This window comes from Rattus rattus, chromosome 5, assembly GCF_011064425.1.
Source record: "Rattus rattus isolate New Zealand chromosome 5, Rrattus_CSIRO_v1, whole genome shotgun sequence".
NCBI lineage: Eukaryota > Metazoa > Chordata > Mammalia > Rodentia > Muridae > Rattus > Rattus rattus.
This window is the reverse complement of record NC_046158.1, coordinates 112,383,567-112,396,213: the sequence shown is the minus strand read 5'-3', so window position 1 is coordinate 112,396,213 and position 12,647 is coordinate 112,383,567. Positions and strand designations below refer to the sequence as shown.

General features: G+C 47.4%; 1 protein-coding gene across 1 annotated transcript in view; it reads right to left on the bottom strand.

Annotated features, from left to right (window-relative positions):
• Positions 1–12,434, bottom strand: part of Shld1 (shieldin complex subunit 1) — a 70,592-nt gene extending 58,158 nt beyond the window's left edge. Inside the window, exons 1-2 of the mRNA XM_032904270.1 lie at positions 12,287–12,434; positions 8,268–8,452 (exon numbers count right to left, since the gene is read on the bottom strand). Coding sequence (XP_032760161.1) covers positions 8,268–8,448 — 181 coding nt within the window. The 5' untranslated portion in view covers positions 8,449–8,452; positions 12,287–12,434. The remainder of the gene's footprint in view (positions 1–8,267; positions 8,453–12,286) is intronic.
• Between the last annotated feature and the right edge of the window lie 213 nt (positions 12,435–12,647).

Below are 12,647 nucleotides of genomic sequence, written 5' to 3'. Positions count from 1 at the left end.
AAAGTGCTGGTATGTGATAGAAACATTAGGGAAAATATCTGCAGGCAAATGAGATTGACCAGCAGGGCAAGTGCTGGTCATGAAAAGCCGGCCGATTGCCTCTGATCCTTGGATCTCACACAGAGGCGAGGACTTAGTTATTTATGAGGCAGAGCCTAGCGATTTATACCAGGCTTGAAATCAGAGCTCTATCTGCCTTTGACTCCCACGTGCTCACACATGGCTACCCCAAGGCTTTTCAGCAGACCAAAAGCTGGAGAGCACAGCTGTGGGGGCAGGAGTCGGGAAGGAAGGCAGGTAGGTGTCCACTCTGTAGTGGGACAGCAAGCGAATCAAGAGCTTGTCCATATTTGCACACCTGACTGACAAAATGGTAGGCTGATCAAACTCCCGAGGAAGAACGGGATGTCTGATGCTGAAAGAGACGCTGTATCCAGGCCTTGAAGGAGGAGGCATGTTTGCACATGTGTTTGCGTGCCCGTCTGGTGCGGGTGCACTCACGCATGCCAGGGGACAACCTTGGCTGTTGCTCTTGAGAACCATTTGTCTTAGAGTTTCTACTGCTGTGAGGAGGCACCACACCCACAGACACCCCACCCCACCTTTTTCCTTTTTTTGTCTTTTTTCAAGACAGGGTTGCTCTGTTTAACAGCCCTGGCTGTCCTGGAACTTGCTTTTGTTGACCAGGCTGGCCTAAAACTTACAAGAGATCTATCTGCCTCTATCCCCTGAGTGCTGAGATCAGAAGTGTGCACCACCACGACTGGCACGCACAGCAATTCTTTTTTTTTTTTTTTTTTTTTGAGCTGAGGACCCAACCCAGGGCCTTGCACTTGCTAGGCATGCGCTCTGCTAAATCCCCAACCCTTCAAAAAGACAGCAATTCTTAATTAGGAAAACACTTAATTAGGGCTGGCTTACAGTTTCAGAAGTTTAGGCAGAAGTAGCACTTAGAGCCAGAGGCAGGCAGATCTCCTTGAGTTCAAGGTCAGCCTGGTCTATATTGTGAGTTTCAGGACAGCCAAAGCTACATTGTAAGATCTTGTCTTTAAAAAAAAAAAAAAAAAAAAAAAAAAAAACTTTAAAAACAATCTTTAGGGATATCCTTAAGTCTATAATTTGATGTACTCTTATTAAGAAATATTTGTTGAACTAAGAAATAATTCCTGGGGTGGAAAGATGGTTCAGTGGTTAGAGTTCCTAGCAGAGACCCCACACCAGGGAGCTCACAATCACCTGTAACTTCAGATCCAAGGAGTCGATACCCCTGGCCTCTGCAGGTACCCACACTGACATATACACACGCTTAGACATAATGACTGAAACAATTCCCCCAGGGCATGGTGGCACAAATCTATAATCACAGCACTGATTCTGAGCTCAGGCCCAAGAGAAGAAACAAAGTGAGATGCTGCTATCTCAAAGAAGCAGCCCAGGAGGGCAAGAGTCTTTAACCAGAGCACTAAGAAGACAGATCTCTGTGTGTTCAAGGCCAGCCCTGTTTACATAGTGAGTTCCCAGCCAGCCAGGGATATACAATGAGACCGTAGCTCTCAAAGTAAATAAAGTAAGTAAATTCTCTTTTAGGAGCCGTATATTCTACTCGGTAACATGATACATCTTTAAAGCTGCACCATTTCCTGCCCTCTCTTCCTGTTTTGATATTTCCTTCTGTTTATATATTAACTACATTTATTTTTGAAGTTGGTTCTCTTTCCACTGTGTGGGCTCCTGGGATCGGACCAAACTGCAGGGACCTTGACCTTGGAGGCTTCTCACGAAGTAGCCCACGCTGGCCTTGAACTCACTATGCAGTTCAGGCTAGCCTCAGACCCTCCTCCTCCTCCTCCTCTTCTCCCTTCTCTTCCTCTTCTTCCTCCTCCTGCTCCCCCTCCTGCCTCAGCTTCCTGGGGTACACCTCAGTAGTACACCGTCACCCCAACCTCAAGTGTTCCCTTTTCAAGAATGCATAGACAGAAGTGTGGACTAATCACTTTCTAAATAAGATTTAAATAAATCTGAAGGGCCTGTGTAAACGTGCACACTTTTACCTTGTGGACTTTGTCATCCACCCTTACAGGTAAGATCAAATATACCTTGAATGTGCCAAAAATTTCACAAATTTATGAGCAAGACATTTATGACCAATACTTTGTACCCTTAAATCTTTTTGAATTTATTTATTTTATTATATGAGTGCACTGTAGCTGTGTTCAGACACACCAGAAGAGGTCAAATCCCATTATAGATGGTTGCGAGACACCAGGGGTTTACTGGAAATTAAACTTAGGACCTCTGGAAAAGCAGTAGGTGATCTTAACTGCTGAGCCATCTCTCCAGCTCCCTTAAATCTTAAAAAATACAAGAAAATAAACTCTCATTTTATATGTATGGGTGTTTTGCCCACACACATCGATGTGCCAAGTACATGCAGAGCCCACAGAGGACAGAAGAGGATATTGGATCCCCTGGGCCTGGAGTTATATACAGCTGCAAGCTGCCATGTGGATGCAGGGAATCAAACCTAACTCCTCAGAAAAGCAGCCAGTGTTCCTAACCACTGACCATCTCTCCAGCCCCTCTGCCTTTTAAATTTTAACACGTTTCATTTATTCAGTTTATCAGCCTTAACTGACCACCTACTATATACCAGGTGCTGCCCTGATCTGCTCACTGTTCAAGGCCTATATTAGCAGACAGCAGCTGTGGGGCACTGGCTGGTCAAGCATAGGGAAGCCAGAAGTGAATGCTTCAGCATTTACCCTTAAAGGTTACGCTCCAGGAAGCTGGACTGTGTACCATGTCAGCAGCAGCTTTCAAAGGCTCCAGGGAGGGCATTGTCTGCACAGTTCAGTGGTGACCTGTGTCTAAAACACAAAGGCCTGGGCTGGAACCCAAGCTCCACTTCAAAGGGCAAAGCCAACAGACCATCCTAGAGGCAGGTGAGAAAATGTCTTCTGGGTAAAATAAGGGTTTCATTCTTTCCAGCAAACAGCTAGAATCCAAGTTTCTGTTTCTCTCCTGGTCTCCACCTAAGGTGGAGCCTCTGATGTCTTCTCTGCAGGTAGCTGACGGGTGCTTCTTCCACAGCACAGGGTTAGGAAGGGTAGTGAAGAGAGAGTGAGAGAGCGAGAGCGAGCGAGCGAGCGAGAGAGAGAGACAGAGAGAGAGAGAGAGAGAGAGAGAGAGAGTGTGTGTGTGTGTCTGTGTGTGTGTCTGTGTCTGTGTGTCTGTGTGTCTGTGTGTCTGTGTCTGTGTCTCAAGTGAGCCAGAGGCATGGTTGGCCCCTGGGATGTATTGATACTGGAGGGCATTTAGCAGGAAGGAGCTGGAAGGGGTAACTGTGAGTGCTTAGGTTAGCACTTTACAGTCCTTACAGACCTCATGTTTACGTGTCTTTAAAGTCCTGCCTTTGAGGTCAACCTGACCCAGAGTTGAGTCTCGGCTTTCTAGCACTCTTTAGACCAAATCTGAACACTACATTTACTTCTTTGGGGGTGGCTCTAAGAATCAAAAGATACAACATGCTGGGCTGCACAGTCCTAGAGCACTTGCCTAGCACACTGGAAGCCCTGGGCTTGGTCTAGTAGCAACATCAACACAGAGAGAGAGAGACACACACACACATACACACTCACACATAAACACACACAGACACACAAAAACAGACACACACATAAACACACACAGCCACAGACATACACACATAGACACACACAGACACACACACACACACATAGACACACACACACACACATAGACACACAAGACACACAGACACACACACAGACACACACACACACACACACACACACGAATGTGTTTAAATGCCTATGGCACAGCGCCTACAGAGCAGGTGGATGACAACTCCTCCTCCCTTACTGCCTCTTGTGAGTTAGGCATGGGCGTCTGCTGCACCACACCAGTCAAGGCTTTCCCATGCACTGTAGGGAGACACAACTGAACGAGTCCCGAATGTCAGCTCACTCATAGGAAACTGTGAGGACAGCTGTTACAGACACTGGCCACCATGCTCAGTTTTCACATGGGTGCCATAGACCTGAGATCCCAGGTCTCCCCATGCTTGCTCAGAAAGTACTTTACCCACTGAGCCACCTCTCCGGCCCCAAACCTGGATTTCCACAATTACTATGTAACTTCCAGTCTGAAGTACTGACTGTACGAGTTTATAATTGTTTCACTATGAGAACACAGTTTTATAGAATTACAAAGAAATGTCATGTGAATTATAAACAGGATAAAGCATATTTACCTATTCTTAAATATTACATTATCTGGGTACCTTTGAAGACTGGGATGTTGACAGACTCCAAAAAAAAAAAAAAAAAAAAAACAAAAAAACCCCACAAGGGACATTAAAGCACTGTTAAAGTTTACAGCCACCTGCCAGCAGGAGCCTTTAATCATCAAAGAGTTATTGTATACTTAATTCTCATGTCTGCTGTCTACATTCCAGTTCCCAGCACTGTTCTCAGACAAAAATTCTAGTCTGAGGAAAGCGCCAAGATTTTCTCCACCCATATTGCCGTGTCTGAACAACTGCAGAGAAACCGTCTGTTCTGGTTTAGAATGCTCTGTGAGTATGTGCAGGACAAAGGTTCTGTGAGCCCGGGACGCTAGGCTACAGGGCCTACCTTATCAAACTACAACAGACCACAGAAGAACATGCCCTATGGAACCTGTGACCTGGCCTTTTCGATAGTGAATGGAGACCATTGCTATATATGGCTCTTTGCCCCTGCCTATCTGTGCTTCTCTGTGGTCCTGCATCTAGGCCAGTGAGTATCTAATGGGCAAGAAGTTCAAGTCCACTGCCAAGTCTGAAGCTGGCTGGGATGGTTGGATAGACAGCCCATGCAGTGAACTGGAGTTGATCAAGGAGGGAGAGCGTCCAAAGAGGGAATCAAGCGTCTCAAACACTAAGAGTTGGCTCAGCCTAAATCAGGAGTCCAGGTTTATATAATGGGTGGTCTCAGGGTCTGTGTCAGTGGCCATGCCCCTGTAGAGCCTTGCACTGCTGATACATTGGTTGTTTTGAACAAATAACATGGCTTCCAGATTACAGAGTCCTGAAAGTGAGGCAAAAGAACTTAGAGAGGGCTGCCAAAGAGGAAGCACAGTCTCAGAGAGGCTCACACACTGGGATGGAAATGTTGCCCCAGGAAGACCTCTTGGCAGCAGTGAGTCTTCACCCTTATCTACCAGGACAGGCATCGGGAGGAGGCTCATGACTCTGCCTGTGAGGCAGTGGTTGTTTATTTCAACAGTACTTCCTGAGAAGGGCCTGTCTGGTAACCTCAGGACACACACAGCTATCAAGGCAGACGAGAGCCCAGCCTCTCCTGCCTTTGTAATACCAGACTGAAATGAAAGAAACTTTCAAGGTCTTCCTAACGTATTCCTGGGATCCTTATGACTCTTTAATTTCTTAGAAAGTAATCTAAAAACGCATCCCTCTTGCCTCTAATAGCCTCCTCCTGGGCATGGAGAGTGGTAATGGGTCAGACACATCCAGTGAGGGTAGGAAGTGTCCATCAGTTTGCTTCCTGAACATGAGCATAGGCGTCTGCGCCAGAGCAGGCTTCGTCCTGTGGGGAGATGGGGTGGTGGCCATGTGCCTGGGGAAAAACAATCAAGGGATGCAGAAGTAAAAAGGGCCAGCATCTTGGCTCTGTGGGTCCCTGTGTCAGGTGGGTTTGGAGAGACCGCAGCTTGGGATCTCAGACTCAGTGTCTACAAGAACTGTGGTCCAGGATCAAGGATGTGTACCTGGCCTTACTTTGTTTATGGACCATGGCAACCCCCATCATCCACCATTTTTGCAAACTGTGGTGCAAACGGAGAAAGGGTGGAAGGAAACTGGGACTTCAACTGCAGCAGAAATGCTATTTCCAGTCTCTGAAATCCACGACACTTCAGTCCTCCACTTGAGCTGATTGTAAGTTTTCATGAAATTAATTCATGTTAGCGGAAGGTACAGACTTCCTGGGACTGCACACAAACCCACCCAAACAGTGGTTTTGCACATAGATGGTTCTGGTGATAAGTCTCAGAGACCTTTATACAAGGAGGCCTTGCTTAAAGCTTAAAATGTTACTAGCTTTACTCTCCCAGTGGCTGTTCAAAGATGCAGTATCAACCATCTAGGTTTGAAAGCAGCAAACGTCACCATCAACCAAGGTCATGATGGCTCGTCCGGTTGTGAAATGTGAAGTTGAGGAGAGGTCCCCATTCTATGTCGATCCTGTGGAGTTCCAGGTTAGCCTGTGCTATGACTGAGACCTCGTCTCAAGTGAACAAGCAAACAAAAGAGAACAGAACCCTGAAGCCAGTCTTCTCCCCCTGCCTCTCTCTCTCAGGGGTCAGTACAGTGACCCTGCCTCAGAGAAGCCACCTGCGCTCTGCACATCCTGTCCGGGCGTTGGTGACTGCCGCTAGCTTACCTGCTGCAGTTGTTCACCACTGTCTAGAGGCTGCCCCACTCCGTTACTGTACACTTCACTCTTTGCCACCTCATGCCTGGATTTCATGGACATTGTGACAAAGGGATAATTTGATTGAATTCTAATATATCTTTCTTATTTTTCTGGTGTTGGGATTGAACTCGCAGCCTTGAGCATGCCAGGCAAGCTGTACAATTGAGCCCTCAGCCCATGACTGGATTCTCACAGTCAGTACCTGGCTTTTGTCTAACTTAATAGCTAGGGAGGCTATTATCAGGCCTCCATCCCAAGGCCCCCAGTATGCTCTGCTGGCTCACCATAGCTGACTATATTTGGAACCAAGCACAAGCCACATGAACACTGCCAAGGGCTCCTGAGTGCATACTGAAGTTACAGAACACTGCAGAGCTACCCCAAGTGACCTCCAGTTGGAAGACTCCTCAGAAGTTCCTTACAATACAGAACAGAAGCCACAAAAACTAACATCCAGTTGGCTTAGGAACTGGAGGTGCTAAGAGTCTGGGCCTGAACAGCAGTTGTGGGGACCCCTGGGGATCAAAGTAAAGGCAAGCCTGGGTCTGAGCACACGGCTGGTCCAGAACTGTCAGAACAAGGGCACGCTGTTGACAGGAATCTGCAGACAGGCTACAGGGAGAAAACCCATAGCTCCAACTACTTACAAACATGCAGTGATGGGGGGGGGTAAATGGACTCAACATGGAAATAAAAAAACAAAAACAAAACAATGACAACAAACGGGCTCTTGCACGGACACGACAGGTGGTTAGGTGTGGGAGCATGTGCCTGTGTTGCCAGCACTGGGAAGGCAGAGTGAGGGGGACCAGGAGTTCAAGCCTAGCCTCATCCCCATAGCAAGATGCCAAGCGAGTCTCTGTGGAGCCAGGGGTGGTGGCTCAACACTTAATCCCAATACTCTGACGGATAAGGCCGGTAGGTGTGTCTCTGTGAGTTCAAGGTTAGTCTAGGCCAGCCTGGGCTACACATTGAGGTACAGGCCAGGAAGCGGCACCTTTAAATTTGAATCCAGGTTTGTGGATTATGGATTGAATAATTAATGGGAAAGAGACAGGCTTCCCAGCTTGCTAGTGATCATTAGCCTTAAATTAGCAACTTCTGCAATGCAGTTAGGACATTTTACAGAAAGGTTCTTATTTAAATCCAGAACGCAGGGACTGGGATGGTGGCTCAAACCTGATGAGCCCTGGGACCCACACAGTGGAGGACGAGAGCTACTGATTCCTGCAAGCTATCCTTACACACACACACACACACACACACACACACACACAACACACACACAACACAGCATGCACACACTCATACCCTGTATCCGCCCAGAGTATCCTTCCCAAGAGAAGCACTGACGCCTCTACCCTCCTCACTCCTCTGCACACAGTAGGACACGCTGCTATTTTCTGCAGTCTTAAAAGAACAAAAAGTACAGTTCCACTTTCTTTATCAAACTGGTGTCCTCCTAAACTGAGCGCATCTGGACAGACATCAGACCTACTTCCCTTCCTTCTCCCCTTTGTCTAGACACAGTGTTTGGATCACCCCAAGCTCTGAGCTCCATGAGGGAAGGACCTGGGCGTTCCCCTCCACATCCCCAGTTCCTGAACACCATCCTGTTGCTCAGGGAGGCTTTGAAATCCTTCCCCACAGCTCTGCTGGGTAAAGTGCTTTCCTATGTAAGGTACCTTACACAGTAAGAACGACCTTGTGCCTGTGTCTCTGCTAGTCACTGTTGTCTTAAAGCTGGTTGATGCAAACCGTGCATGTTACCTGAATCGGCAGTCGAAGAAGAAGGGAAAGGATGGGGTTCCAGAGAACTCAGAGAGGTGCTGTCGCTTCCCTGGCTGGCTCCCTGGGATGCTTCACAATCCGTGGAGTCACACACCATAGGTAGATCCAAGGTACAGCTCTCTTCGGACAGGCTGCTGGGCGTGGCTGCCTGGGAGTCCATAGGGCTGTGAGGGGAGGTAAAACAGCTCCATGTCACAGGCTCCATGCAGGAGTTTCCCAAAGCACAGCCCAAGGAGGCCAGAAGAGCAGCTACTCTCTTCCCCTAAGGCATAGTTTTTCTTCCCCTCTCCTTTGATCCAGTGTTTAGGTACCAAGTTCCCTTAATGTGAGACTCCCACTTGAGAAAAAAAAATCAATCCTAATTTCAGCTGGGGGCCAGGCATAATGGCAGATATCTATAATCCCAACACTCAAGAGGCTGACCCAGGAGGATCCCATGTTTGAGGGCAGCCTGGGCTAAAGAGCAAGACTGTATCAAAACAAACAATAACAGCAGTAATATTTATTATAAATATAATTTCACCGGAAAAAGAGGCTGCTGTTAGAGGACCAGGAAGTATAGCCACAGCGTTCTTCTCTCGTGAGGAACTGTGTAGGACTAGAACTCGATGGCAATGAGAATATCTGGGGTTTGGTTTTTAGGGGATTTGAGGGGAGGCTCCTGGGGGACTTTTTGTTATTGTTTCTTCCTTTTTTTCACCCCCCTGAGACAAAAATCTCACAGTGCAGCACAGCCTACTCTGGCACTCGATACGTAGGCCTGTGAACAGTCCTCGGGCCTCAGCCTCCCAAGTGGAAGGACGATGGATCTGAACTACACCGCCTGAAGGGAAAATGTCTAGGCTACAGAAGAGGTGAACAAGTTTGAGGTAATGAGAGCTCTCGATCCAGATTTTATAGAACGAAATACTATACACGCCTGAAATGGCAAGGCGAGCTGGGAGCAAGGGCACATCCCAGGTTATCTCGTTACTCATCTGGTAGTGGGAGTCAGGTGATATGCACCCTCTGTGGCCTGGGACAGGCTCTGGGGACACAGAGGTGAACAGTCACCACACGTCCTTCAGAGTCTGGGGAGACCCAAACAGAAACCAGCTGTGTTGACTCTGAATTTAGACAAGGAAGACTAGAAATGGGGCTGAGCTCTAGGAAGACATTACCCCCACCCCAGGGCTGCTGGGAAGGCATGACCATGGCTAAAGGAAAGCCAGTTTAATGGGAGAGGAGGAAGCAACGAGAACACAGTGCATGTATGAAGAGGCAAGGATGAAACATGTTACTCCCTGTGCTAATGCAAAAAAATAAGGAAAGGAATAATAACCAGCTTAAGCCAGGCCTGGTGTTACAGGCACAGAATTGAAAGTACTTAGGAGACAGAAGCAGGAGAGCCAGCCTTGATCCTTAGAGGAGTCCCTGCCTCAGAATTAAAAAATAAAATAAAACCAAGGGCTGAGGGGCAAGAGCCATGTGAGACCCACATCATTACGGGGCACTGGGAGTTTAAAATGAGCATCAAAGATCTCTTATGTTAGGTGTGGTTGCTCATGTCTGTAACCCCAGCACTCAGGCATCACCTATGCTAGGTGCAGATACTGGGATTCTAGGACTGAGGGCACTACATGAACATGGTACACAGACACACATGAAACACACATAAAAACAAATTCAAACACCCATGTACATAAAAAAGAAATCAAATTAAAAAACAAAAACAAATCAACCAACCAATAAACAAACCAACAAAGAACCCCAAGAAAATCTCAGTGTTTCCCTTCCATGGTCTTGAATCTGTGGGGTCCTGGATTCTACGGGAGAAGTCCCTTGCAGTACACCCGCTCCTGCCCACATCTCTCATGAGTTGCGGACAGCAATCAGCTTTATGATAGTACCCAATGCTAGGGTTGCCACCTTGCACCATCCAGACGTGTAGATGCACAGTTGCGCTTACATACTTCATAGCTGGAAAGCAGTTAGGCTGACAGGACTGGAGCCTGCTCAATACTGGCAGCAGGTAATCCCATGAGCGACAGACACCCATACCCTACAGTAGTCTAGGTAACAGAGCCTCTATGAACTATGCCAAAGTCCTATGAGTCAAGACTAAAGGGAAGATTAAGAACACAGATAAGAACTAAAAGGAGGCCAGAACTTAACAATGGAATAAACAGGGAAATTGGTTAAGGAGGAAGCGAACTAGAAGAGACAGTTTGGATGCCACTGCTGTCAATGGACTTAGAGAAGATGAGGAATGGGTTTGGAATTTCTTCAAGTCAAGGAATACTATACAGCTGTTAAAATGGTAGAACACACAACAGAGAATAAAATAAAAGAACTTGAAAGATCTCAAAGACATATGTTTAATGAAGGAGGCAATTTCAGAATAATACGAGTGGTGTAATAAGGCGAACTCACATTTGTCAACAGTATAGTAGATTCGACCCCTACACCAAGTGCTTCACCGGCAACAGCCCCATTCCTGCTGCAGATAATCCTATCTTTACACTTTAAAAAGCTGCTCCCAAATGAGAGAGCCCGGCTCGAAGGCCTTCAGTCGCTCATGTCTGAGCAGCCTCAGTGCTATAACCTTGATCAGGCAAAGCCAGCAAGTATAGAAAACAAATCGACACTGACGCCCGGCCAGGTCCTTGTTTGAGGACATCCAGTCACATGCTGCAGACACTTGCTCAGGCAGAGGATCAGCCAAGGTATCAGCTGAGCACTTCTAAAAGGAGTGGAAAGATAAGGTTTCCAAAAAACAGAACATCCCGTCTCTCTGCGGGCGCTCTAACAGCTAAGCAAGCTTGGAGCTTCAGCAGGACCTCTGCAAGGCACCTCTGGCTTCCGCTTCCGTTATGTAACCCTGCACTGGAGGCCTGTGGAAGGGAGCGAAGAGGTCATGGATGAGCCCGGTATATTCTGCTTGCCTTCAAAGGAGGCTTGAAAGAACATCAAACTGAAGGTCACTGATGAAAAGAATCCCTGAGGTGATAATCTTGCTTTGCATTTTGGATCACTTAAATGCCCAAAACCCCAGACTGGGCACTAGACGAAACGGAAACAAAAAAAAAAAAAAAATGTGCTGAAAAGCAGAATCCTTCGCACCATAAAATAAGCAGCTGCACGTGTTCTTCTAAACATACTGTCTGAGAGTCGGCGAATGTGTCAGGAGAAAACGATGAGACAGGGGGAACTGGGGGATCGAACCCAGGTCCTCAAGCACACAAACCAAGGGCCTGCCTTACCACTAAACTATTCACATAGTTTCTATTCTGAAAGAAAAAGAAAGAAGGACAAGGGGAAAGGCAGCACAACAATATCCACTGTCACATCACAAGAAACACACAGTCCTGAGTCACAGACACATACAGAACATCTAGCAGTGTACACGATGGAGCCAGCTCCAGAGACAGACTCTGGTAGGGGCAGGTGGTGGGCGGAGCGATGTTCTAGGGTTCAGGACTGTGTTCCTCAGAACAGTTAGTTTTCTTTGGGAGGGGAGAACACTCCAAGTTGCACAACTCCGCTAATGTACAAAACAGACTGTAGTTTACACTTTAGATTTTAAGAAAACATCAAGGTTACTAATACTGCTGTTTAAAATTATAATAGACCCCCTGGTAGCCCACGCCTTTAATCCCAGCAGAGGTAGGAGAATCTATCTGTAAATTCGAGGCCAGCCTGATCTACGTAGTGAGTGAATTCCAGGAAAACCAGGGATATGTCGAGAGACCCTGTCTCAAACAAAACAAAAACTTAAAACACCGAAATAAGATAGATAATTAAATAGAAGTTATCCTGATCTCGACTACTAATTCCAGAGGCAGGTAGGAAGAACGCAGTGGGCGGAGCTTGGAGCGGAGGGGCGGGGCGCGTGCCGGGGAAACCCGTGGAATAAACTCTGCGCTCCTCCCTTCCCTCCTCGCTTCCTTGCTCCCTTCCCACGCCCTCCAGGACTGAACTAAAACCCGCAACCGTTCCTCAGAACCCGGGTCACTCACCGCCCTGACCGCAAGAGCCCGGAACCGGAAGCGTCGGCTCCATCTTTGTTATGGAAAAAGCGAGGTTTAAAAGGAAGTTGTTGAACCGGTATTTGCTGGGGCCAGAAAAGAGCAAAGCAAGGCAGCTGCGGCCATCTTAACTGAGGGCATTTGCCTGCCCCACCCTACCCCTCCCTACAGCACACAAGTCATCTGGGATATCTAGTTGCTCTAAGTGCTGTTGTTAGACACCAAAGAAACTGGGAAACTGTTAACATGCAAAGTCTCTTAAAAAGGACTAAGACGAAAGGACTAAGAGTGTACTTGCCTTGGAAGTACACTCTAAACCCGAGGCCTGGGTGGGCAGGACGATCAGGAGCTT